This window comes from Typopeltis vanoorti, chromosome 7 (genome assembly GCF_054136105.1).
Source record: "Typopeltis vanoorti isolate ZY-2024b chromosome 7, IOZ_Tvanoo_1.0, whole genome shotgun sequence".
Lineage (NCBI taxonomy): Eukaryota > Metazoa > Arthropoda > Arachnida > Uropygi > Thelyphonidae > Typopeltis > Typopeltis vanoorti.
This window is the reverse complement of record NC_143555.1, coordinates 41,285,188-41,312,576: the sequence shown is the minus strand read 5'-3', so window position 1 is coordinate 41,312,576 and position 27,389 is coordinate 41,285,188. Positions and strand designations below refer to the sequence as shown.

At 35.1% G+C, this 27,389-nt stretch overlaps 1 protein-coding gene across 1 annotated transcript in view; it reads left to right on the top strand.

The window, feature by feature from the left end:
• The window catches only part of LOC150104612 (adipocyte plasma membrane-associated protein-like), a 43,826-nt gene that overhangs the window by 8,021 nt on the left and 8,416 nt on the right, over positions 1 to 27,389 (top strand). The window contains exons 2-6 of the mRNA XM_090395594.1: positions 2,776 to 2,864; positions 6,946 to 7,061; positions 7,404 to 7,496; positions 12,734 to 12,893; positions 13,059 to 13,193. Of these exons, the coding sequence (XP_090251720.1) occupies positions 2,776 to 2,864; positions 6,946 to 7,061; positions 7,404 to 7,496; positions 12,734 to 12,893; positions 13,059 to 13,193 (593 nt within the window). The remainder of the gene's footprint in view (positions 1 to 2,775; positions 2,865 to 6,945; positions 7,062 to 7,403; positions 7,497 to 12,733; positions 12,894 to 13,058; positions 13,194 to 27,389) is intronic.

Sequence of the window (27,389 nt, the reverse complement as noted above, 5' to 3'; positions counted from 1 at the left end):
ATGAGGAAGACGTAATCAATGTATCGTAACCACAGTTTAGGTTTTAATGAAGCGATAGAAATAGCTCTCTCTTCAAAATCTTGTAAAAAGATGTTAGCTAAGACTGGTGATAGAGGACTGCCCATAGCTATCCCTCTGGCTTGTTTATATATTTTTTTCTTTGTAGCAGAAATAGCCGGAATTAATGCAATGCATTAGTAGAGCAAACATTTTCTTAGAAACCTTGTCCTTCAGAAGAGTCAGAACTTCTTCTGTACGCACATTCGTAAAAAGAGACACGATGTCAAAACTCACCATTCTGTCAGAGTCCATGAGATTTAAGTTTTTTATTTTTGAAATGAAATCCTCAGAGATTTTGATAAAGGAGGAGGAATTTCCAACTAGATGTTTTAAAGAAGCTGCAAAATATTTAGACAGAATGTAAGTAGGTGAGTAAATACCTTAAAGGAGTGTCAGCCTTGTGGATCTTAGGCAGGCCGTAGAAACGAGGAATGAGGGGATGGAGAGAGCGAAGAGATAGTCTTGTGTGTCTAGGAAGTTCAGACGCAGATTTCAGAAGGTTGTTTGTACGGTTTTGAAGTTCTCTTGTGGGATCACTTTCTAGGATAGAATTGGTATCAGAACTTACTAAGTCGTTAATCTTTGCACGATAATCAGATTTGTCTAAGATTACAGTCGCGTTCCCTTAATCAGCACGTAAGATAATAATATCATTGTTTTTACGAAGTAGGTGGATTTGCTTTTCTTTCTGTCGAAGATAGATTATCTGTAGTACGACGACCGTTGTTTATAGTGAAGATAGCATCGATCCTAAGTAGATTCGCAGTTTGTTTTGGTAACTGTGCGGTAGCCTTTTCAACTTTTGTAAGCAAGAGTTCTTTAGGAATGTAGGTCGGAGAAGGAACGAAGTTGAGCCCTTTTGAGAGCACACTAAGTTATGCAGAAGAAAGTGTGCGTGTGAGGATTTGCTGATCACAATATTTTATAAATTTTGTGAATTTATATGAGGTTGGCGAGTTTGCTCCTGTTTAAGTTGATTGAATTTTCCGATAAGAATTAATTTATTGGAGTGTTGAGATCTAGAAGCACGGAGAGAGCTCATGTTTTTAATATCAATCCAGGAACTGTTGTCTAAAGATGAACTTAGGTTATTCTCTAAAGAATCTCTTTTAGAGAAAAGAAAAGCTAAAGTGAACTTGGGGTTTGCGATTCTTTCATTTAATAAATCAAGTTTGGCCTTGCGGTAGATATTATACGCACGTGTAGTGCGAAACGATTCTTTGAAATCTAAAAATTTGGGGGGAATGGGGGGGATGACAGAGTGAAACTTGCATCTTTTCAAAAAAACTAACCTGTTTATGAAAAGTCCAATCTTTACCAGAGTTTTCTGATATTACTTGATATGATGTACATTGACCTCGTCAGAAGGTAGATATATATTGTTATTAGAATTGACTCGGGATTGATACAATCAAATATTAATTTTCTAAATGTATACATCCCGAGTCAATTCTAATAACAATATATATATATATATATATATATATATATATATATATTAACAACCAAATGTTAAAAGGGAGTGGTGTGAATATGAAAACATTTGAAATTTAGATTTTGTTTATAAAATCATAATATACTGATCAATTTATACAAAAACCCTTTATGATTTTATATTTTGTGATAAATTTACTTAAATATATTGCGAGTCTATTTTAGTTTTAGTATACTATTTTTCTTTATTTATATTTATAAAAGTACAGTATTTCGATATATAAATGAAATTGGTTAACATACTCATCGGGATTTCTGGAAGGTGATTTTTTATTTGTAATTTAGTATTTATTGATTTATTCATAATGTGTAACTTTTTTTATAATCTTCAATGAGTTGTAATTGTTATTGATTTTGTTATAATGTTCAATGGTTTATAATTTTCAGTGACTTCTTTAAATTCTTTGAATTATTTATAATATTGTTATAATCTTTAATGTCCTGGGTGATGTGATACGATATTGACTATTTGCATATCGTATAGTACAGTTTAAAAATCATTTTATTTCTTATGTATAATTTTCATTACATTTTATTTGGATATACCTTAACTTACCGCAGAATATATTTCATAATACTATATTTTTGAAAGATGATATTGTACATAATTACAATTTTGCAATCATTATAAGTCATTTTAAATCTCTCTCTCTCTATTTCGCTCAATCAGTCAATGCAGATTGTCCATCGTGAGCTGCATATTTTTCTCTTGCTACAATTTCGCATGAATTTATAGAAATACAGTTGCTTCCAAAATTTGCAGAGCAGACACAATTAAATATAAAAAGTTTTAACTCGGAACAGCGTGGCGATATTTGGGATTGACTTTCTCTTAGATTTATATGACAATAATAGCAATGAAACATCCTAAAGCAATGCACAGTTCGATAAGAAAAACAAGAAACATATATTAAGCACAATGAAAAATTATTACTTTTATGGCAATCTCGCCTACAAAGGTTATTCATTCGATGGTGCCAAATATTCCTTAGGTCTTTTTATAGCCTATATTATGTTCATTATCGTAGATGAAATAAGGGATAATACAGAGAACCTACTCTTTAACAGCAATGACAACGAGTAAATGAAATCATCTTACATCTAATGAGTTTACTTAGTAATGTAAATAATATAATGTTATAACACAAAATAGATAAAAAAAATATATAATTTATTACATATTTATAACTATCGTAAAAAATGTTTTTGTTTATTTTACAGGTCTTCGATTTTACATTGTCTGACAGCGAAATGAGAATCATTAAGAGTTTAAACAAGAATCTGCGTTTGGTTCAGAAAATTTTTTCAGGGTAAGAGGGTTTATATTATGTTTAAATGTGAAATATTTACAAAAAATTTGGATGTATGCGTGCGTGGTGTTCTACTGTTACACTGATCTCAGACTACAAAGAGCACAGAAAAATACGCAGAAGAATACTGGATAATTAAAAAAAATAATCATTAATAAGATGTCTAACCCTATTTCAGGATTTCGTATTGAACACGGTTGCATTTTCCTTATTCAAATGACAGGAGAGAATAGCTTTGACCGCTGCATAAAAATATCAGTTTCATGCAGCTTGGAGGATTAGTGTATGATTATGGTTACTATCTACGTTTAAATAAACCAATAATAATATTTTCTGATGCATTTACTTGGGATTCACGTAAACGACTCGCTCTTCAGGTGTCTCACATTGATCCACAGGATGAAGTCGACGTCCTCTTCAAGTGGGGAATTAATCATTGCTTTAAAAAGAGGTACCTAAATACCAAAGGTCTCTGAATATTATTTAATTGGTCCAAGCCTTCCCTTCAAATGCTGATAGATTTCGTTTAATCTACTATTTAATCATCTGTTGTCAAAGGCCAAGTGTCCGTTCTGTGATTACATCTATATATTTATTATTAATCGGTTTGTAACCATTGGTATTTATTAAATAATTGTTATTTAGAGTAAATGAGTAAATACTAATAAACGAAAGTGATCCAGTAAAAATACGTTTTCGTTTTTTTTTCGATTTTCACTCCATTTATAATTTTATTTCATTATTCGCTTAGGAAAAATGATTAGTGTTTCAAAATAACTCAATCAAGTAACTCATTACCTGCCATATTACCTTCTATAAAAGTTGAGTGTAAAATTTTGGCGTACGTTTCCTTCCAAAATTCTGTCGTCTGCATAAAAAAAACATGGATGCTCCCAATAATTATCATTTAATCTAAAGAGCTTTAAAAGTGTTAGCCTTTCGTTCAAATAGCATTTCATCGTCTTTGAACAAATCTCATCTACGAGTGCCGTTTCAGGTACAATAAGAAGTTTCCACAAAGGCGAACATGAAATAAACGGCAGTCTATTTTTCATTAAAAGTGTGAGTTATTCATGGGCGAATTCTTCATGCTTGCTGCGCAAGCTCATTAATTGAGAAAGAAGTAGTATTTATTTGTTAATAAATGCATGCATTTATAAGCATTTCATTTAGGCTTTTATTTTTGTAGACAGAAGAGTTTAAGTTTAGGCGGCAATAATTGAGCTTTGCGTTGTGTATCGAAGGCAGATGTTTGCTCGTCTAGTGAAGCTACCTTGGCTTGCTCGGTTGCAGGAGCTTCCAGGTCCTCGCAGCAGCACTGTGATTTCATGCATGCACATCGCCATTTCACGTCGTCTCACTATGTTGCTTAAACACAGGCTATACTCAGTTAACGTAGCTCTAGCCAGTGAGCTTCAGCCAGCCTTTACAAGTGTGCGTGTTGCTTGGGAAAATAAAGTTACAACCAACTTTTTATGACGATGTTATTGACCAGTTCATAAAGAAGAACCGTAGGGTAGAATTTGTATTCAAGTAGCTAAATTGAAAAAGATAGAATATCATTTGTAAAATAAATGTTGTGTTTGTATGATTAAATGTGCAAAATTTCTAAATATATAGTTTTAAATGGTCAGCAATTCATTATTCCGCTAATCAGACTTCAATCACACCTCTCACTCCCTAAATGATAACAAGAGCAAGCGTGAATTTCAAGACCAGCATTTGCCCCTGTAGTTATTGAAACGCTTGATTCGGCTGGAAGGCATTTAAGTAGTAATTTTTTGTTCCACTCAACTTACATAAAGCAAAGAAACATCCTGAGCTCCGGAGCGCCATTTTTAGTTTAACTGCTTATTATCTCGAGCGAAAAACGCCACGCGCTGTGAGCATACATATTGTGCAACTGCGACGGGATATCAAATTGGGTGGTTCGCTTTAAGGTTCAAATAGGCAAGATAATATTCTGAAAAGTGCAAGTGTTCACCTCCTTTCCACAAAATCAGGTAAGAATTTACGTAATGGCAGTTATTAACTTGGAAATAATTCTTTAGCAAATGCTGTCTATTAATATAAGAAAGCTAAACCAGTATACCATAAGAATAATAATGATAATAAGGAAGTATATACAGTCCTATAAATCAAAGCCTTTTTGTTTTAATTTATAGATATTATTAATATAGAATTTTTTGTGCTTTGTTCCAAGAATAGTACTATTAAGTTTGTAAGAGGATTTAAAATACATAACACGCAATAATAAATCCAACACTTAATAAATGAAATAATTCATGAAATTATTATATATGACAATATACAAGCATAACCGTCCGACGGTTATGCTTGCATATAGGCCACTAATAAATAAATAAATGATGCAAAATATAATGCAGAATGCATTTCCCAATAATTCACATGAAAACATTTTACATAATGTGGAAATTTACAGAAGGACGTGAAATAGTAACAGCTATTTCACATTCTTCCCAGTATTATTATTCACGCACCGTGCAACAATGAAAAGTTTTATTTGTCTCAGGCAATTAAAATGCAAAATATATAGCGAATAAATGATATGTTCCAAATGCATCTGTTCCTGTTTCATAGAATGATTATTTGTTAATTCTTTTGTGACTATTCAGTGCTGGATACACAAAAAAAAAAAAAAAAAAAAAAAAAACATATATTGTTATGCAGCTGTCACTGGTAAAAAGAAAACAAATGGGGGCTGATCGACGTTCTTCTGAGCTTTATAGTCGTAATTGTCTCCATATTAGCATTCCTGGCGTTTTCTCCTACACTGAATGACGTACAACCGAAACCATACAGGTAAGTATTAATTAATATAACGAACATAAATACATAATACTATCCATGCTTATTGAAAATAGCACTTCCCAAGTTGAGCAAAGCCTTTCGAAAGGCTAATGAAAGATTGAACATCTTAAAAGTATTTATTAAAATTTATTTAGGAAGAACACTGATAAAAAAATAATTCCTGAATATTATTTGAAAGGAAAGATGGTTATCATACTGCGTAGAATTTAAAATTTAGTCACTGTATGAGGATATTATTATTATTACTATCAATCTAGTATTGAATTTATAATAGTGCTGAAAATAATACAGAATTGAAAATAATGCTAAAAGTCAAAGCCAATAGAGTATATACAGAAACATAAAAAGATCAAGAATATGATACAAAACATATAATTTCAAATAAACCCATGACGCTGTAACTAAAACAACTCAGACTTGACAAGGCCGAGTGTAAAAGGAAGTGGCCTGGTTGGCTAATTCGAGAAATTAGTTATCAGAGTATAGAAGAAGAGTGAAGTAGTTATTAAAATCTCATAACTTGTTTCATTTTCCTCTATAACCTGGTTTTTTGTTCTACTCGCAAGCGTCCTTTGAAGAATTTTTTAGATTTATCTTTTATTCTTTCCAAACTAAAATTTAATTAATGGTTTTGAATTAATTGATTTTATCTTAGCTTTCCGAGTTGATAACGCTAGGAGGGGAAGGGCACTTCATTTCCAACTTAGTTATTATTACATTGTATCAAAAATTTATGAAAGTACGAAACTTACAAAAATTTAAAAGATTATAACCAGACATTAAAAAAAAATGAGATTTTTCATAGTCGTACATTCGTAATAAACTGAGCCTTTTTTTATTTGAAGGCTATAAATTAATTACTTACAATTAAATTTAAATGCATTTAACTTTAATTACTTTATTACTTTAAATTAAATACATTAATTATTTTAATATAAACAGATTAATATATTGGCATTTAATATTAACAAATTTTTTCGGAAGATTTTTATATCTGTCTCTTCACATACTCCAGTAAAGTTAATCTAATTTGGTATTCTCTATGCAATAACTTTTTTTAATCGTGTAGGTACGTCTGTGAAAACTAAAGCTTAACAAATACGTTATCTGCGATCATCAAATAAGTGGCGATGCACACATGAATGTGTGCTTGATGGGGGGAGGACACTTCTTACTGTTGAAAATCTTACTAGAGTATTTAGACTATTTTAAGAAACATGAATGCTTTTTTTTAATTACCTTTTTTCAGTCCTAACCTTCCAGAAAAGCTCGAAGGTCCGTATGCCATTAATAACCGACTAAGTGCAGCGGAGAAACTCTACGAAAGTCAAATTACCGGTCCTGAATCGTTAGTATTTCATCAAGGTAAGAACTTGATATTTTTACATTAACAGTGTTTATTATATGGAGAGGGGGGGGGGTTGATAAATGCATTAAAATTGTAAATGTAACATCGTTAGATATTTTGTTGCTTTTATTGTTTTCAAAAATTACAAATTTTATAACAATGAATTCAAAGACTTTTAAACTTTTGTAATATCAAAATACACTTAAAATGCAGTTAATCATCATCCAGAAATATAGAGTGTTATATAATTAAATATAATTGAATCTTGCCTCATTTCTGCAAACGTGTAATATTGATATCATATATGATTATGAATTAAGACTTTTCTTCACATTTAATGCTGTTTACGTGTTTTTCAGGAAGTATATACAGTGGAGTGCAAGACGGTTACATCGTACAAATGACGGGAAAGATAACTCATCGGGTGGCGCGAATTGGAAAAAGCAACTGTGGTAAGTGGTGTCAAAATATCCCATTATTCTCCAATATCGTTTTTTTTTTTTTTTAATTAGTGTATTAAACTAAGTTTGATTCATCCCATAATAATCACGGCAGCATGAATTTGGAAAGTTCCTACCTGGTTGGTTGCAATCCCACGTTATTCCGACGTTAAATGTAGCAGGACTTTTCTATAACAAATTTAGTATGTATTGGTGAAAGAAACGCAAATGTAAGTAGTTTTAAATGAAATAAAAGAACGGATTTTAATGAAGCGTGGTGGATAAATTATCGACATATATTAATAACAGCGAGCCTCCGTAGCTGAGTCGGGATAGATGAAGCCTTTTGGATGTCAGATGGATGGATATTAATGACAGTTTGTGATTCGTTGATTGCTCACTTATGTTTCTCATACACTACCGCTTCTAGATTTGTTTCTCAGGTACCATTAGTAGGAGGTAATTAAAGGGAACCAGTCCTGGTTCCCTTTAATTACCTCCTACTGAAAATTCTGTCTCTTTCGAGCTCTACACCTCCTAATCTTGATTTCAGCTTTTCGGATATTACACATAAGTCCCCTCTGATCAGGCTATTTATTCGATCAGAACAGTTCGTTTCAGCAGGATGAGCAATCCATATTTTATTATAGATTTGTTTATTTTATTTTTTTTAATTATTATTAGACCGCTATCAACAAGTCATTAAGAGAAACGTAAATATATTTCTTCCAAGGTTCCTTGGAAGAAATGAACATTTCTAGTCTACAATATCCGAAATGAAGATAATCAAGAAAATAAGAAGTACTGCATCAGGTTTCAATAAATAATAATAATAAAAATTAAAGGTAAATTTTAAAAAACAAATAGTCAGAGAACTTAGATACTAACAAATAATAATTGGATTATTATTTTACATCGTATTTTCATGCAATGCCTCTTAAAAGTTTAGCTAATTTAGCATTACTCATGAACAACTCGTGCTGTACTCTCATTGACGAAAAAGAGAGCATTGATTGATTACAGGGATTAGGAGTTTGACGAAGACAGACGTGTTTCCTCCCTTCTGATAGAAATCGCGCTCTCTTAGGCTGTATTTTACTACTTACGGAGGTATTCCGTGAATTTTGCATTGTACTGGCTCTAACCCTGTCTGAATTCCTACTGTCCCCCCCCCTACACGAAACGTATATGATGTTAATGGCCAAGTAGGCCCACCCGAAAAAGAGGACCATTGGGGGATGTATGGTTTTTGGGAGGCAGGTAATTCGAGCTGAACCAAGCAGTTTCACGGTCTCTTCCCACAACACAACGCCTCCTCTCGATTTCTGCTGGCTGACTTTTCCAGTCAACAGGATTGCGTTGGGAGGTCCTTAGGCCAGCGGGAACATACTTGTAGGCTCACAGTCCTACTTCATCGCTATAGTCTCTCACTGCTCTTCAATAACTCTAGACGACAGGTGACATCACACCGGCATGGAGGGCATCAAGGAACAGATCCGTAACCTAAACAAGGAGCAGGCATTAGACGTGCTGAAGTTTCTAATGACAAAATTTGAATCGGATTGGCCGAGTTTTTTAAACCTGTATGCCCAAACAAATGATTCAGACGGAGAGGATGAGAAAACTCAAGGAGAATTCACTACTGTTCTGGTGTCAAAAACTCACCGCCATAACAACTCACAATGGGAGCACTCAAACGGAACGCGCAGAACACCAGAAGATCATATGGAGTAGGACTCACTAACACAGGGCGTTCCAAGGAACACGGAAAAGACCCCCCCCTGTCATCTTACGGGATGAGGATAAATGGCCTTCAATCATATCAACCCTTAGGGAGCATAACATCACATACTCCTGGCTAGAAACTCAGATGAGGGAGACAACATCCAGGCTGCTATTATCACTGACTACAGGCAGATGACAAGGCGAATGTACAACAAAAATCTTCTCTACCATACCTTTCCTTTACCTAGTGAAAAGACCCTGAAGGTGTCACTGAAGGAATCACCCCTGAAGAAATCAGTTGATCTAATCAACCAGAGCCTGACCCCCAATTAAAGCGAGCACGATACTCCGGTCAAAAGGGTAATCCGTTAGTACTTGTAGAGATCGACAACACCCAGAAGAACATATACGAACTCGCTGCTATCTGCGGCCTTAGATTACTACTGAGCTTCTAAGAAAGAACGCGTCAGAAGGATAGTGCCACATATGTCAGAGGTTTGGTCATGTTCAAAAACTATGACGGGCCGTCTTCAGGTGTCTAAAATGCTGCAAAGACCACCAGACTATCGTATTCACTAAACCGAGATCTACGCCGGCTAAATGGGCCAACTGCGGAGGTCCTCACCCTGCCAACTACAAGGGGTTCATCGTACACCCAAAGAACCGCGGGTCAAAAAAAGCCGTCCATCCACCGCCCCGTTGTGACACTCCGGGCAACCGTGCACATCGCCATCAAGTTAAAACGACCGTCATTCCATTCCATTACTCAGGAAGGAAAACAACCTGCAACCATGACCAAAACATACGCCGAGGCTGTACGAGTTAAGGATACTTCTTCCCACGAATTCACAAGCTCTAATCTAACATCAGTACTAATTGCCTCGCTAGCTACCATGCTACAGGAATTCAGCAAAATAGACAGCCCTTAATCATGAATAAAAGTAAACACAAAGTAAAAACCTTAAACTTGGAAGACTGTCCATATCATCCCTATTGAAAAGATTGGAAAAATTCTCCAACTCCTTGAAAGCTACATACCTATCCCTCTCTTACCCAGTCTTGGTAAGATTTCTGAAAACGTTATCCTCATAAGGACTCAGTCAGAATGAACAAGCTAGGAATTATTCCAAATGAGCAATTTGCCTTTCGTAATACGACACTCATAGACTAGTTGAGCATATTACACAAGATTATAACTGGAACCTCCATACAGCTGCGGTCTTCGTAGATGTCGCAAAAGCTTTTGACAAGGTGCGGCATCAGAGCCATCTTCATAAACTCATAGAATGCAATGTACCAATCAAGCTATATATATATAAATTAAAATTAACGAGCTTGTATCAATCAGGCTCAAAATCCTGGCTGGTGTGCCTTAGGGTCTTGGTTAACCTTTTATTTTCAATCTACATAGCTGACATTCCTCAAAACCCAAGTACAACCAAATATGCAGATTATACTGCTCTAATAGCTAGATCTCTCAGCCTCCAACTGGCAATCAGAAGACTCCAAAGCAATATTCATATTCTCGAGAAGTGACTGGAGGACTCAAGTAAACTCCCCAAAAAAGTTCAGCTATACTGTTCTCCAAAACGAAGGTCTTGAGCATGAAGGACATACACCTATTAGGAGTTAAGATTCCAAAACAAACTGAAGTTAAATATCTGGGCGCGCTGCTTGACAAAAAAACTCCAATCAGCAATCATATAAAACACATAGGCTTGAAGACATCTAAAGTAATCGCGCAACTCTACCCCATGAACAACAGCAGAAGCAAACTGGATAAACGTAACAAACTACTTATTTACAACACGGTAATACGCCCAATCACCACTTACGCATCTCCTGCACGGAGTCATACCTCAGATACAAACATTCAAAAACTACAGGGGATACAGAAAAAATGCCTGAGGATGTTTCTGAATACCTCATTAGTTATTAGATACTCACAGATCCATATAGAAGTGAACATTCCTTACATCTCTTCCCTTCTCCATGATCTAGCATAAAGGGTTTTTACAAGGCAAGTAATCATCCAAACCCGTTGATCAAACATGCTTCGGACTACAATGAAACAATACTACAAGTATAAAAGACCCAAATCAATTTTATGCTCGGCCGAATACAGCTAATCTCACTGCCCTCACAGGGCGAGCTTAGAGCTCAACTCAAAGAACCTCTCTTAAAGACAAAGAGGAATATGAAAAGTATATAAGCTTCACTCATCAAACCAGTAATGTTCTGCTTGTACTCTCAAGTAGCGATTTCTCAAACAATGTAATTAAATCGTTTGTCTTCTATAAAGCTCATAACAATTGTTTGTAGATTTCAAAGCTGTCCTCAAGGCTAATTTAAAATATTTATTTCGTTTATCTGTAGCATAAGTACTCATTTTGACCTGTCAAAAAAGAAATTCATGTTTTACTGTGCAGATACTTAGCCTTCAATGAGGAATATCACTACAGTACTGCCACGTACACTGTGTATACTATGTTACAAATTTTTAAAGCCAAAATTTATGTCGTTTGCTATAGTACATTCACAGATTCGAGACCCTGCGACACTTCTGCGTGTCACAAAAAGGAGAATCCATTCCGATAATAGGTAATCAGTCCGTCTTCTCTGATGAGTTGTTTATTATTACACGTCGGAAAATTAACTTCTCTCTTATATTCATTGTAGTTTTTTTTTTTAAGTGGTACTTATTTTGCTTGTATAACAGTTGGGAAATTTTATCTATAAAGCACGTGATTTGGCGTGTTGGCGACCAATTCTTACGTCCTTCATTTCTTTCTCCCCTTCAGCATGAATCGACTTTTCTTGGCACCAAGACAAGCGAAGCACTAGAAAGTGTGAAACGAATTATACTTTTTCCCATATTCGATTACTGCGTTTTCGATTAATGCGCCTGTTTCAAAGAACGCATTAGGTGCACTAATCGAGGGATTGCTGTATAATAAATTTCAAATACAGGCTCGCGCATCTTAGGAAAATTATATGACCTGTAATCAAAACAAAGAGAACAATGGCACGAACAAAATTCTGATATACTCTTTCCAATATCTAATGAATTTTATATATTATAAAAATTTATGTATCATTTTATGTTTTAATTTTATGCAAATATCGCTGTGTCATATATGATCTTCATTTTTATTGCTTTTTTTATCATACTGAAAGGCGAAGAACATCCCTGTGGTAGATCGCTCGGTCTTCGCATAGGAAAAAATGGGTTATTGTACGTTGGAATTATGGAATTAAAAATGGGTTATTGTACGTTGGAATCATGGAATTAAAAACAAGTAAAATGAAAAATTTGAATTAACAATCTCCATCGTATTTATATAAAATTTATCCTATTGAATACTCATATCATACGTATTTATTCATTTAATATACTATAGATGTGCACCTCTAACAAGCTTAATATCTAAAGTACGTAAGCAGCATCATGTTATAGTCATAGAGAATTGAGACTGTGTGAACTGCGTTATTTTTGAGTTAATGGTTTTCTGTTTCCATATCAGGTAAAGTCACACAGGTGCTGCCAAAGAGAATGGTTGAAGGAAAGATAAGTTTTCCTGATGATCTGGACATCGACGAGTCTGGTAATATTTATTTATCTGATGCCACACGTTGGGCGAACGATCACATAACACCCAATTTGGAACACGATGAGAGTGGAAGGTGTGAATAATAAATATTAAATTCGAATATTTTAGCATGATATCATAATATATTAAAAAAGTAAATTTTACATTGTTCGCTATATATCTTTTTGCATTTATAAATGCCTCTTACGGACTGATTCAGTGATTTGCACTAATTTTTTGTTTTGTGCTTTAAATGCAGGATAATAAAATTCAATCCAAAAACGGGAGAAACAGGTGTTCTCATTGACAATCTAGGATTTGCGAATGGTGTCCAAATAACCCACGATGGAGCATCATTGCTGGTAGCAGAAAGCCAGAATAATCGAATCATTAGGTAAAAATAGTTGTTTAATAGGGATAGAGTAAATATACATCAATAAAAAAATGATGCTTTTAACTTTTCTTCTTCATTAGTAATTAAATATATTAAAATTGATATTAATAAACATTAAATCTGAACATAATAATAACTATTATATTGAATAATGAGTACGTAATAAATAGCAAATAAATACTTATAAAAATTATTAAAAATTAAACGATTTCTTTGAAAATCTAAACTTATTTAATAAACCTATTCTAAATTAACATCTGATGTTTCCTAATAATAAATTGAATCGATCACCTAAGCATGCCGTTTTTGCTGCACGTAGGTGGAACATGATTGGGCCACTTAAATGGTACAAATTCATCACTATTGGTTTTGATAAATAACATGCATCTTCAAATGTGTATGTAATTTGTAGGTTCGTTTTGAAACACATCTTGTTCTTCTTGAAATAAGATGGGCATCCAGGCAGTCGCTTCAGCGACGTGATTGCTGTGCTTCGTTAAACTGTTGTATACGTTTATTACTTTTATTCTGTGTTATTTTATTATTATTGATTTTTTAAAAGTAAATGTGTGAAAAGGTTTCTTTCACAATCTGTGTCGAATGGAACAGTCTACATAACAATATTCAGAACTGAGGCTCACAACATATACAAATTAAGTGGACATCATTTCCAAGTCAACTACAGAAACTATAGAAGTTTCGTGCAAACTTTGAGCAGAAAGCTTACTGGAATATACCCGCCGCCATATTATGAGTTTTCCTAGCCTAGGGCGTCTTCAACTTTTCATACAGTGCGACCGCATTAAAAATTTCAATGAAGCCCGCGGGCTACTAAGCTATACTGCAGTATTTAGACTTGTGAGATGCTTTCCAGATTCACAAGGAATGCTGTGCATTTGATACTTTACATAAAATCTTATAAAAATAAACAAACTCAGCTTTAAGGGCGTAGGTAGGAGTCGGGTTCATGATAAGTAAATACAATCAATACTTGAAAAAAGATAATTTAATTTAATGAAGAAAACATTCATTTTTTACAATGTCAATGGGAAACTTGGCAATGTTTTTCCTTGACCAGCTTGTTAGCATTGAGAGTATCTTGGACTTTACATGCTTCATCCTGCAGAAGAACTGCTCATATAAGTATGTGCTTCCTAACAAAGCGCACATCTTCAAAGCATGCCTGCGAAGATTAGGGAATACGTCCTCAGAAATGTTGTCTTTGTAAAATGTAAGCAAGGGCACATTGAATCATTTTTCTCTGAAAGAAGTGTTGTTTTGGAGTTCAAGTAGCTCCATTTGTACTGAGATTGGCATTTCGGAAGCATTGACACTGAATGCCATTGAAAATAAATCAAAAGAAGACTGTTGGTTGCAAAAATCACTACATCTTTCGTCGAACGCTTTCGGAACACGGCTAATTTTGTAGCGTATTCATCAAGAGACGAACAGTTGATCTCAGTGAAAAGCTGAAAATGAGTTGACTCGTTTTTGAGAGCTGTGCCTCCCAAAGTTTGAGTTTGGCCACAAAAGCTTTGATGTGATCAAACAGATTGTGGATTGTAACCGCGTATTTAGGTCATTCATATTCAACGAAATGTCGGTCACAAAGACAAAGTCTGTCATCCACTTCAGATCGTTAAATTCCCCAATCGAATTCTCCTTGGTTTGCATGAACTGCTGAATTTCGCTCTTTAATTCAAAGACTCTTTTAAGAACCTTCCGTGCGCTCAACCCAAACTCCAATAAACCACATCGCCATGATCCTCTTCGCACTCTTGGGTCAAAAACTCTTGGAATTGACTATGATTCAATCCTCTTGCCCTAATAATGTTGACGACACTCACAATAACTTTCATGACATTCTCAAATTCAATAGTTTTCGCGCACAAATTCCTTTCCTTTTCCGTAGCAGCGCAACAAACTCTTCATTCGTTCTCACCAATGTAGAGGCACCATCAGTTACCACGACCTCGAGATTGTTTAACCTGAGGTCGAAACGCTGGAGCTTTTTCTTGGCTGCTTCAAGAATATCAGTGCCTTTCGTCGTTCCCTTCATAGGTACGAGCGCTAGAAGTTATTCTGTCACATTGAATTGTTGATCAATGCCATGGACAAAGATAGCCAGTTGTGCTGTATCCTTCACATCTGTGCTCTCATCTAAAGCAAGTGAATATGACGTAAATTCGGACGACCGTTTTTTTAAAGTTCCTTCAATGTTGGCAAGTTCGCCGACACGTCGTGCTATAGTTATCCCAGAAAAACTCGGTTTTTTAAATACTTCCTTGTTATTTGGGCACAGAATATCCCCACCCGCGATGAGACACTCTTTCACAAACTCGCCGACTAAGAAGGCTTTTGAATTTTTAGCTATTACATTACTTTCAATTGTTTCAGTTATTACATTACTTACTTTGACGCACGCTTCGCTCTCTTTCCTCTGCCTTTTAAACGTGCCCTGCAGGCATTTTAAATCAATTTGGAGACGGTTCTTCGTGTGGCTAAAAGAACCGTCTCCAAATCAATTTGGAGATGGTTCTTTTGGCCACACGAAGCCACCCTTGAAAGGTGATCGAAATTGGACACATGCTTTGTCTCATAGTATCGTTTAATATTGTATTCTTTTGATACTGACACTGACTAACGAAAAATTAAACACACTGACTTATCGTCGATCGGCACAAAAAAGTACTGATTTACGCTTTTTACTCGTACACGCCATATTGATGGAAGGTGAACGCAAAAAATTATCCAAAATGGCCGCGTAACAGTTATTATCAATTGAATATGTCTCACACTAATGAAAAAAGTAGTATACTGGAAACTCTGAACCAGATCAAGATAAGGAATCGTGACAACATGAGAATGGAATGTTTGGAATTTCCCTGGGGGAACATCTGTGTGTGAGGTCACGTCGTGTTTTGGTTTGGATATGGAATTGTGGATGATGGTTAGAGATAAGGATTCGTGATATCATGGAGTTGAAGGGGTAAAGGAAGTTATCGTAGTGGTGAGGTGTGACTTCCTGAATTTCGTGGGTAGCAGATTTGTGTGAGTGTCCTGTTTTTTTGTTTGTTTTCAGTGGTGGCTTATAGCTGATGGTTGGCGTATGGCATTCTCAGATATGGTTAGAGATAAGATAGAGTATGGAATGTTTGGAATTTCGATGGGAAAAACATCTTTCATTGACGTCACATAGTGTGTTTTGGTTCCTGTATGGTATTCTGGGTAATGGTTTGTGTATAGAATTGTGGGTGATAGTTAGAGATAAGATAGAGTATGGAATGTTTGGTATTTCCCAGGGTGATATCTGTTATGGATGACTTTGGTTCGAGTGATGTTTAGAGTATGAAATTCTGGAGGGTATTTGCAGAAGCGTTGGGGTGTTTGGTTCGATTAAGTAAGTGTTGAGAAATATTTGTCTATAGGTAGCAGCACGAATTTGTTTGTGGTATTTTGTTCCTGTTATTGAGTATGGGAATTTTTAGTTTGGAATCAAGAGATGGCGGCAGGAATTCGACCTTTTCTGAATAATTAATTACAGGTTATCATTGTTGTCTCACACACACACACATTTTTTTTTCATGTTCACATATCTAAAATAATTAATTACTGGCTATCACTGGTCTCCATTCACCTCTCAAGCAAACACACTTTTATCCCATATACAAAACTCATCCGAATATGTTGATTTGTCTAACATTTTAAGATCTTAATGTTTTTTACTTTTTTCTAATTAAATGTTATCTTTATTACAAAGTTTTTGGCTATTGGAATTTTTAGTTTAATGTCAAAAGATGACATCAGCATTTAGAGTTAAAATGAGTTCTTTTTTGAATGGAAAACCAAATAGCATTTAAAAAATAAATAAACGGAATAAAAATGGATTACAAGAACTTTTGAATTTAGTCTGGAACAAATTCTAATGATAATTTAGATTAACTTACTTTCTCGCCAGAAAGCCTCTTCTTGGAACTAACGAACTTCTGAATACAAATAGACATTCCAAAATAGATGAATTATAACAATATATTCACAGCACAACATGCACACACAAACACAAGGCCTAAAAGAATGAAATTGCAGTAAATAACCTGAAAATGTAGTTGACTCTTGATCCTTATAGGTTCCTGTCCGTTCCGTTAATATCATTTGCACTGTGCCTCATGGCTATGTTTTTCCCACAGTTTCTGTCCAAAGTGACATCATGGAGTTGAATTGGAAATGCATTTTTGTCGTGGGTATGTGTGACTTTCTGTATTTGGGTTTGGAACTCTCTTAGCGATTTCTTTTTAGAAACTTCTTTTGCCAGCACAAATAAATAGTTATTTCTTATTTAAAATGAATATTAGCTCTGTAGTATAGTTTGTTAATTTCTATGGTACAAAGTTTCAAACATTTAAAACTTGAGACTGTAGTGATATGTTTAGGTGAGTGTAAAACTCAACGTGTCTAATCATGACTCATTCCTCCCTTTTGAGGTTTTAGTGAAGTCTTTCTGTGTTCTTATGAGACCAACGTTCTATTTGAGATTATCAGTTCAGGTTTCCAAGTATGTGAACGAAATGTTTACAGATGACTCAAACAATCCCAATAGGTAGCATTAGACAATTTTATAAATTAATTAATCACAAGATATCAGTTTTTCAGACTTTTTTGCATTCCCGGCATTAATTTCACAGTAGTAATATTTTTTTTTTTTGCAATAATTAAACAGAATTGCATTAAGGTATAAAGTTATGGATTTATATATCAACTTCTAAACAGAATAACTGAGTAAATATTTCACTGTGGAAAACACAACAACAACAAAGCACACATCTTTGTTCATTTTACAAATGCATATTTTATTTTGCTGAAATATGATTTACAAGTATATTTACAGAGAAAAATTTGAAACGTGTAATGACCTAAAAATATTTCACAATATTTAGTTTAGACTCTTAACATTTTCCAAAGAGATCAATAAGGAAAATGGTCGTTAATCACCGTTTCTTGGTTACATTACATCAAAATAGCTGGTCACGCAAAAGAGTCTTAAGATCTGATACCATAGTTATGAATTCATACCATTTAGTTATGAATGTGAAAAAACAAAAAATTTACGAGTGCAAAAAGCAATAAAAAGTAGATTTTGAAAAACATATTTGAATTTTTATGAGTGATGTATCTCTTATTAAGAAATGCGGGAAAGCAGGCTCAAACCTGCAAAGCAGTTTTCATAAATACAAGGAAATCGGGATTTTGAGGTTCAATGGCCAGATGTGATGCATCCTTAGAATTTGTTAATTCCATATCTCAACTTACGAAATATCAGTTGTTGAAATACACAATCTCTTTTTTCCTTCTTATTTACACCCTAGTGTAAATAAATTGTCCATCTTCTCGAAAACAAGAACTGATTATAAACTCTTAATATGCATGTGTCATTACAGCCACACATGGTCGGTACAAAAATAGAATTTCTTTTGGATAAGGGCTCAGCGTTATTTCCTAAGGAAATTTGTATTACTGATGGAATTATTGTAAGACATGCAATGACAAAATCACCATGTAGTTGGAAAGAATTACCTGAAAGAGTTAAAAAAAAAAAACAGAATTCTTGGTTAATAAAATATAATCATCAGCTGAACTGGGAAACTGGTTCACTATCTCTGGACGAATTAAGAGATTGAATAATAGAATCAACATGCAAATATCAAATATTGCTCGCCAAAGGAAGAGAAAAATCAAAAACATTAATGATTTAATAGGCAGACCTGTTCTTGATTTAAATGTTATTGGTTGTCCAAAACGTGAAAAAAATACCATGTACTTTTATACGTTATTGGGAACATAACCAAAGATTTCGTTCTTATATCAATGCTCAAAAATATATGTATTGGTTTAAAAAAATAATAATGTAACCCTGGATTTTATTACACTAACAAATTCCCACGATCACAAGTGAAAAAACTTTCGCAGATGAGTGTCACATTGTTGAAAACGGCACTTGTGGGTTCCATCATGGGAAAGCATCCACAACGTGGGAAATCATTCCCTTTGAAAAACAGTGCAAATTTAGCAATAAGAACATTAAGAAACAAAAAAATGGAGTGTATTTTATTTATTTCTTTACACTTTATTTATTTTCTATATGTTAGATTCAGTAAATACAATATTGTAAATAATATTTCACTCAAATAAAATATGTAAATTTAAAAGAACAACTTGGTGCCGTTGATGCATTGTGCAAATTTAAGTAAGACCACACAAATATATATATATATTTTTTTTAATTTTTTTTTGGAGTCACAGTGAATTCACTCACAGTTTATTTATTTATTTATTTTGTTCATTTATTATGGTTAGAATATGTAGTTAAACTGAATTTTAAAAGTAAAATAGACGAAAATAACCAATCAGTTTGAAAAAAAGATATAGAACCATATCAAAAGTCAGCATCGAGAGATGCGAATTTTCGGGTCGCGGGAGGGAGGATATTAGTCATGATAAGACACGTTGAGTTTTACGCTCACATAAACATATCACTACAGTCTCAAGTTTTAAATGTTTGAAACTTTGTACCATAGAAATTAACAAACTATACTACAGAGCTAATATAGAAATAACTATTTATTTGTGCTGGCAAAATAAGTTTCTAAAAAGAAATCGCTAAGAGTTCCAAACCCAAACATAGGAAGTCGCACATACCCACGACAAAAATGCATTTCCAATTCAACTCTATGATGTCGCTTTGGACAGAAACTGTGGGAAAAACATAGCCATGAGGCACAGTGCAAATGATATTAACGGAACGGACAGAAACCTATAAGGATCAAGAGTCAACTACATTTTCAGGTTATTTACTGCAATTTCATTCTTTCAGGCCTTGTGTTTGTGTGTGCGTGTTGTGTTGTGAATATATTGTTATAATTCATCTATTTTGGAATGTCTATTTGTATTCAGAAGTTCGTTAGTTCCAAGAAGAGGCTTTCTGCCGAGGAAGTAAGTTAATCTAAATTATCATTAGAATTTGTTCCAGACTAAATTCAAAAGTTCTTGTAATCCATTTTTATTTCCGTTTATTTTTATTTTTTAATGCCATTTGGTTTTTCATTCAAAAAAGAACTCATTTTAACTCTAAATGCTGATGTCATCTTTTGACATTAAACTAAAAATTCCAATAAACAAAAACTTTGTAATAAAGATAACATTTAATTAGAAAAAAGTAATGAACATTAAGATCTTAAACGTGTAGACAAATCAAAATATTCGGATGAGTTTTGTATATGGGAAAAAAGTGTGTGCGCTTGAGAGATGAAGGGAGACCAGTGATAGCCAGTAATTAATTATTTTAGAAACATGAGCATGAGAGAAAAAAAAAGTGCTTGTGTGTGTGTGTGTGTGTGTGTGTGTGTGTGTGTGTGTGTGTGTGTGTGTGTGTGTGTGTGTGTGTGTGTTTGAGGGGACAGCAATGATAGCCTGTAATTAATTATTCAGAAAAGGTCTAAATCCTGCCGCCATCTCTTGACTCTAAACTGAAAATTCCCATACTCAATAACAGGAACAAAATACCACAAACTTATATTGCAAAATTCGTGCTGACACCTGTAGACAAATATTTATCAACACTTGCACGATGGAACCAAACATGCGAACACTTCTCCAAATATTCTCCAGAATTCCATACCCTAAACATCACTTGAACCAAAGTCAAACCTGACGTCAAAAATGGATGTGTCACCCTGGGAAATACCAAACATTCCATACTCTGTCTTATCTCTAACCATCCCCCAATTCCATACGCAAACATTACCCATAATACCATACGGGAACCAAAAACACCCTACGTGACGTCGTTGACAGATGTTTTTCCCAGCGAAATTTCAAACATTTCATACTCTATCTTATCTCAAACCATATCTCTCAATGCCATATGCTAACCTGTACCCATAAGCCACCACTGAAATCAAACAAAAAAAAAACAAGACACAAGATATTCACACAAATCTGCCACCCACGAAATACAGGAAGTCACACCTCTCCACTATTATAACTTCCTTTTCCCCTTCAATGACGTCACGAATCCTTATCTCTAACCATTACCCACAATTCCATACGAGAACCAAAACCCACAACGTTGACCTCACACACAGGTGGAATGTTTGGAATTTCACGATTCCATATCTTATCTTGATCTTGATTTGGTTCAGAGTGCCCGGTGTAATACTAAAAACGTATGGCAATATAAAACCACAATAGACTATGGCTGACATAACGAACCTGCATGCGCTTATATACGAATATCACTGACTGACTGAGTGTGGATGAGATCCTCTTGTATTTATATGAAAATAACCAAGTATCGAAAACCTTTGAGGTGTACCTGGAAGACACTAGACAGTGCACTCGAACTACTGCTTCAGCTTAATTAGAAAAAAGTAATGAACATTAAGATCTTAAAAGTTTAGACAAATCAAAATATTCGGATGAGTTATATGGGAAAAAGTGTGTGCGCTTGAGAGGTGAAGGGAGACCAGTGATAGCCAGTAATTAATTATTTTAGAAACATGAGCATGAAAGAAAAAAAAGGCGCGTGTGTGTGTGTGTTTGAGGGGACAGCAATGATAGCCTGTAATTAATTAATCACCTGCGACATTACTACTAGTACTTAAGTACCGCTTGGCGCTGGTAATGGCTGAAGAAGCGTTTCTATATAATATTTATTTCTATAGCATTTTATGTAAAGTATCAAATGCACAGCGTTCCTTATGACTCTGGAAAGCATCTTACAAAACTAAATACCGCATATAACTTAGTGGCCCTCAGACTTCATTGAAATTATTTTTTATTTAATCGCGTTTTAATGTTAAGTAGTTATTTTTTCAAAATGGCTTGGAGTGGGGGGGACATGGCAAAGAGCTCCACGGACCATGCATTGAAGACCATGGTCCGCTGCCTAAGCCAAACCTTATAGGCGGCATGCACGGTAAAGCGTTCATATATTCGCCTCCTATTGGTTAATTTTGATAAGGTTTCACTGACCCAACAGCTGTTTCAATGTCATTGGTTTGAAATTTTGCACGAAACGTCTATAGCTTCTGTAGTGGTGTTCTTTGAAATGATGTTGGATTTAATATTCACTTCATTTGTATAATTTTGCATCGCCGATGTGAAGCTTTGGCTCTTTATTTTTAGTAATTACATCATGTTTTCATACTAGGACCGCAATATGTAACACCCATATTACGAACATATCTTCAATGGAGCAAAGAGCGTGTGGAGTGGAATATGGATGTTTGAAACTGTGTTATGGAGAGACAAATCACGTTACATATTCTCTACTGAACAGATGAATGGTGTAGGTGTGGCGGATGCCCGGTGAACGTCCCTTACCAGAGTGTGTAATCGTAGATATCAAATTCGGAGGTGGCGGTGTGATGGTATTGGTCTGTTTTTCCTGGTTTGGCGTCTAATTTCTCTTTCTGCTTTCACGAATATTGAACTCCAAGAGGTATCACAACATCCTGGACATTGCAATGCTTTTTATTTTGTGGCGTTTCTAAGGAACTGACCATTTTCTCTTTCAGCAAGACAATGCATTCTTGTCATTGCTGCTATAGTGGTGGTTTGTGGACATGAACATCACAACACTTGACTGGTTTTATTTTGATATAATATTTTTTTAAGATATAATATTTAAGATTAGATCAAGTGAACATATGACATTGGACAGCGTCTGCCGGAAGGATAGGCGTTGCAAGGTCATTGCTCTGATATCAATCCTATTGAACATCTGTGGAATCAACTGGAGCGTCAAGGGAAGTCCGCCCAAAATCAAGGATCTCATTACATATCTACAGGAAGATGGCCCAAAATTTCTATTGATCGCTATCGTACTCTTGTGGAAAGTATGTATGCCGTGTAGGATTACTGCAGTCATTGCAACAAAAGGAAATCCTACATCTTATTAAGGTGGTCGCTATGGCTGTTTGTTCCTCACACTACAGTATCCGCTGATTTCTTTTCAAGCAGTGATTTATAACATTTGCAGTTACATTTACAGGTCACATCGTTCAAATAATTTGAACTAAATCCGCAGTATTGATTATCGAGATTCTGAATACAGTCAAAATGTTTTTTTTAGGACATATCACGTGTTTTTAGGAAGTTTTTTTAAGATGTAATATTTAAGATTAGATCAAGTGAACATGTGACATTAGAGAACGTTTGTCGGAAGGATAGGCATTGCTAGGTCATTTGTTCACTCGATTTAGCTCATGCAGTTTAGCTTACTAAAGTTAGTTTAGGTTTCACCTAAAGAAATAAGTAAATTATCTAAAAGACATATCATATCCTTCCGGCAGATGCTGTCCAATGAATATGAATTTCATTAATGTTTCTATTTATTATGGTATATTTTGTTACTAAAATTTCAGAACAACATTCAAATTTTAAACAATAAAATCATTTCAGCTAAGTAGCCTATTCAAACATGCATATAATTTCTTAGATTTCAATACTTAAAATCATCTACTTGGCTAAAATGATTTTATTGTTTAAAATTTGAATGTTGTTCTGAAATTTTAGTAACAAAATATACCATAATAAATAGAAACGCTAATGAATTAATTGCAGCTAATCTCCTATTTTTTCTGTAAGAGCTAATTTTTGATGTGTTTCGCAAAATGCATAAACACACATAAATGCCGTTTTATTCTTTCATATGTTAAGCAAAGCAATCCGAACTCTAGCCAAATGGATTTTACTGGTATTTCGTATTTAGAATCCTTGCAGAAGTTTAAATCCATTTCAGTTTGTGCATCGGTTTTACCAATTTCAAGAATACAAAGAAAGAAAAAACGTGTCCAAATCGTAAATTAAGAACAATCTCAGTTATGGCTTGGGAAATGAATTTAGTATTTTAGCATCTTTATTAAAATTAAAATTTATTAAAGTGATCGAGTCATTCAGTATCTGTTACACATCGCATTATTTGTCATTTGTAATCACAAAATTAACGATTAACATTTCTGGCATAAAGGGTGAAGCAAAATGATTTTCATTCTCCATGCTATCTGAAAGGGAAACAGTGAGTGGAAAAATTTATGAACCAATTGTTCGCCGTGAGCAGGCTTGAAGATTAGACATCAGAATTGGGGTTTAAGATTGCTTTTGGTCTTTTATGTTTGAAGTAATCTGTTGCGTCGTAATTTGCAGCTAGTTGAACCAATTTGTTGGGGTGTACAGATACTTCTGAAAAGAGCTTTGTTGCTATAGTCTGCAGGAAAGTGTAAATATATGGGTCATCTGTGTCCCGATGGAGTTGCACATTTCTTACGAACCATGGTGCGTTTAGGATCATTCGTAGACATTTATTTTGCAAATGTTGTAACTTGAGAATATTAGTATCAGCGGTATGGCTCCAAGCTGGAGAAGAGTAAGTGAGCATTGGACGACGAGCCATCAGATTGTAGATAACTAATTTGATTCTGGTGTTCAGCTTACTGTTCCTGTTGATTAGGTAGAGATAGAGGTAGAGCTGCTGAGATAGAGGATAGAGCTTGGCAATTGCTTTTGATATCTTTACACAAGTCTTGGCATGGCAGCTGAAAGTCAACCTTCTTCCCAGCAGTACAACAAGGTATTTGATCTCTGTTTGCCACGGGAATTTTATGTTAAATAGGAAGATGTCTCCTTTAGGAAGCATCGGTCTTCTGTAGAATAGCATGGCTATACTCCTCTGGTGATTCACTTGCAATCTCCACTTGGCGAACCATTTTTCAATTAGTGGTAGATTAGATTTTCTTGCAGATTCTTGAAGATGCGGCTGTAGAGATCTAGAGCTAATACCGCTGTATCATCTGCATAAAGGGCTTTGATAGATGACAATGGATTATGCGGGATATCACACATGTACATGGGAAAACAGAATCGGTGTCAGTAATAATCCTTGTGGTACTGCAGCCAAAATGAGTTTCTGTGCTGATACCGCACTGCCGATCTTAACTTGCATACGCCTGTCAAAAAGGTATGATTTAATTACGTGAGCCATTTCCAATGGTATTTCAGTTCAGATTAATTTATGTAGTAGTCCATAATGCCAAATTTTATCAAATGCACTGGCTATGTCAAGGAAAACAGCCCCAGTGCATTGATGCCAATCGAATCCCGTGGAGATGTATCGACTAGTCTATGTATCTGGTGTGGTACTATGGTATGGACGGAACCCAAACTGCTCATTAGGAAGAATGTTTAACTTGTGTACGGAGGCATGGAATCTGTTAAGAATAACTTTCTCTGAAATTTTACCCAGATTTTAGATGAGGCTGATTGGTCTGTAATTTTGAGGCTGGTGCGGATCTTTTCAAGTCTTATGGATTGGAATTATAGCCGCCACCTTCCAGCAGGAAGGAAAGTGCTTGAAACGGAGGCTGGAATTTATTATGTTGGTGATGCCGTCAGGTCTAGGAGCCTTTTTGTTTTTTAATTTCTTGGTTATATCATATATTTCTGCTGGTGATGTGGGTGCAATTTGATTGGAGTTTATTAAAATCTTCTGTAAACAGAAGATTTTAATAAACATCTGCCATGTCGATGGATCTTGTAGATGTGAATGAAGTCTAGATATTCATATGAGGGTTTACATTGCTTATCTAAATTTACTACAATTGCTTCGGCTTTATCTGTATCAGTGTGGATGAGACCTAGATCCGTTTGGAGAGATTTGCTTTTGTTTTTTGATCTTTCTGATTAGGTTCCAAATGGAGTGATTATCAGGAGAGATAGAAGTCAATCTTTCTTCCCAAAGTTGATTTCTATGCTTTAAGGTCATCTCTGACTGCAGAGTTGAGTCTGTTTATGATTCGTTTGTCTTGTGGTGTGCGGGTATAATCACCAAATTGGAACTTGGAACTTCTTTGGTTGATCGACTGAGTCCCTCTTCATCCCTTCGTCTGTATTTTAGTTTGTTGGTGATGGGATTATTGTAGATAATTAACCCGCTCTCTGTAAGCATTGTAGACTGTATCAGCTTTCTCTTGCGATGGCGGATTTCAGTCTTTTATGTTTGAAGTGATCTGAGGGTTTGTAGTCTGCTGCCTGTCGAATTAGCTGATTATCTGTAATTGCGAAGAATTTCTTTACAATGCTTATCGTGTAGGTCTTGATATCTGAAAGATTGGCTTCTTGGTGTAACTGCGGGTTTCTGATGAACCCAGGGGCATTAACTGCCACTTTTAGGAATTTGTTCTGGATTATCTCTAATCTGTTGATGTTTCTTTTAGCTGTGTGTTCCCAGGTTGGAGAGGCGTAAGTTAGTTGCGGTCTGATCACTGATTTGTAGAGGAGAATTTTGTTGCTTATGCTTAGGAAGCTGTTCCTATTCAAAAGTGGATATAGCTGTGCTATGGTCTGACTTGCTTGTGGCGACACTATCTGTGTGTGTTTTGAAATTTAGGCGTTTATCAAGAAGAACTCCCAGATATTTAGTAGAATTGTACTAAGGGATGATTTTAGCAAATATTTGCATGCTTGTATTCGGTTCTGCTTTACGTATGGTGAAAAGCACTCCGGAGCTTTTTCCTGGGCTCATCGCGATACGCCATTTGGTGTAATAATCCTCCAATTCATTGACTACTCTCTGCAGCTGGTTTGTGGCTAGAGAAATCTAGCTATGATGATTGTGTCATCGGCATATAGAGCGGTGGTAGACGGGGAAATTTGGGGGAGATCTGTCATGCATATGGAGAAGAGCAGGGGAGATAACAGAGAACCTTGAGCGACTCCAGCCGTGATTCTCCTCTCTGTGGATCTGATCCCATGGAATCACAAAATTATCCTTATAGTCCTTATAAGGACTGACTTAAAGGGGCCAAGCAAGAATTCTTTTCATCTTTCCCGTTATCTATAGAGGACAGCGTAGGGATAAGGTGTTATTGAGCTATTAAAGCTCTGATCGTGGCAGGAGGGTAACAGCAATAGCCGAGCCTCAGTTAGAACTTCATTAGATACAGCATTGCCATCCATAACCATCTCAGAGTTTCATACATCTTCATTCATTCGACTCATGCTTTCAATCACTTGAATCACAAAATTCTTAAAGTTCTTAAAAGAACTGGGCGATGGACTGAGCCCTTGACTCTTTATCCCATCATCTGAATGAAGAAAATCTGTGTGGATGGAGTGTTATTGAGCTAAAAAGCTCTAGTCATG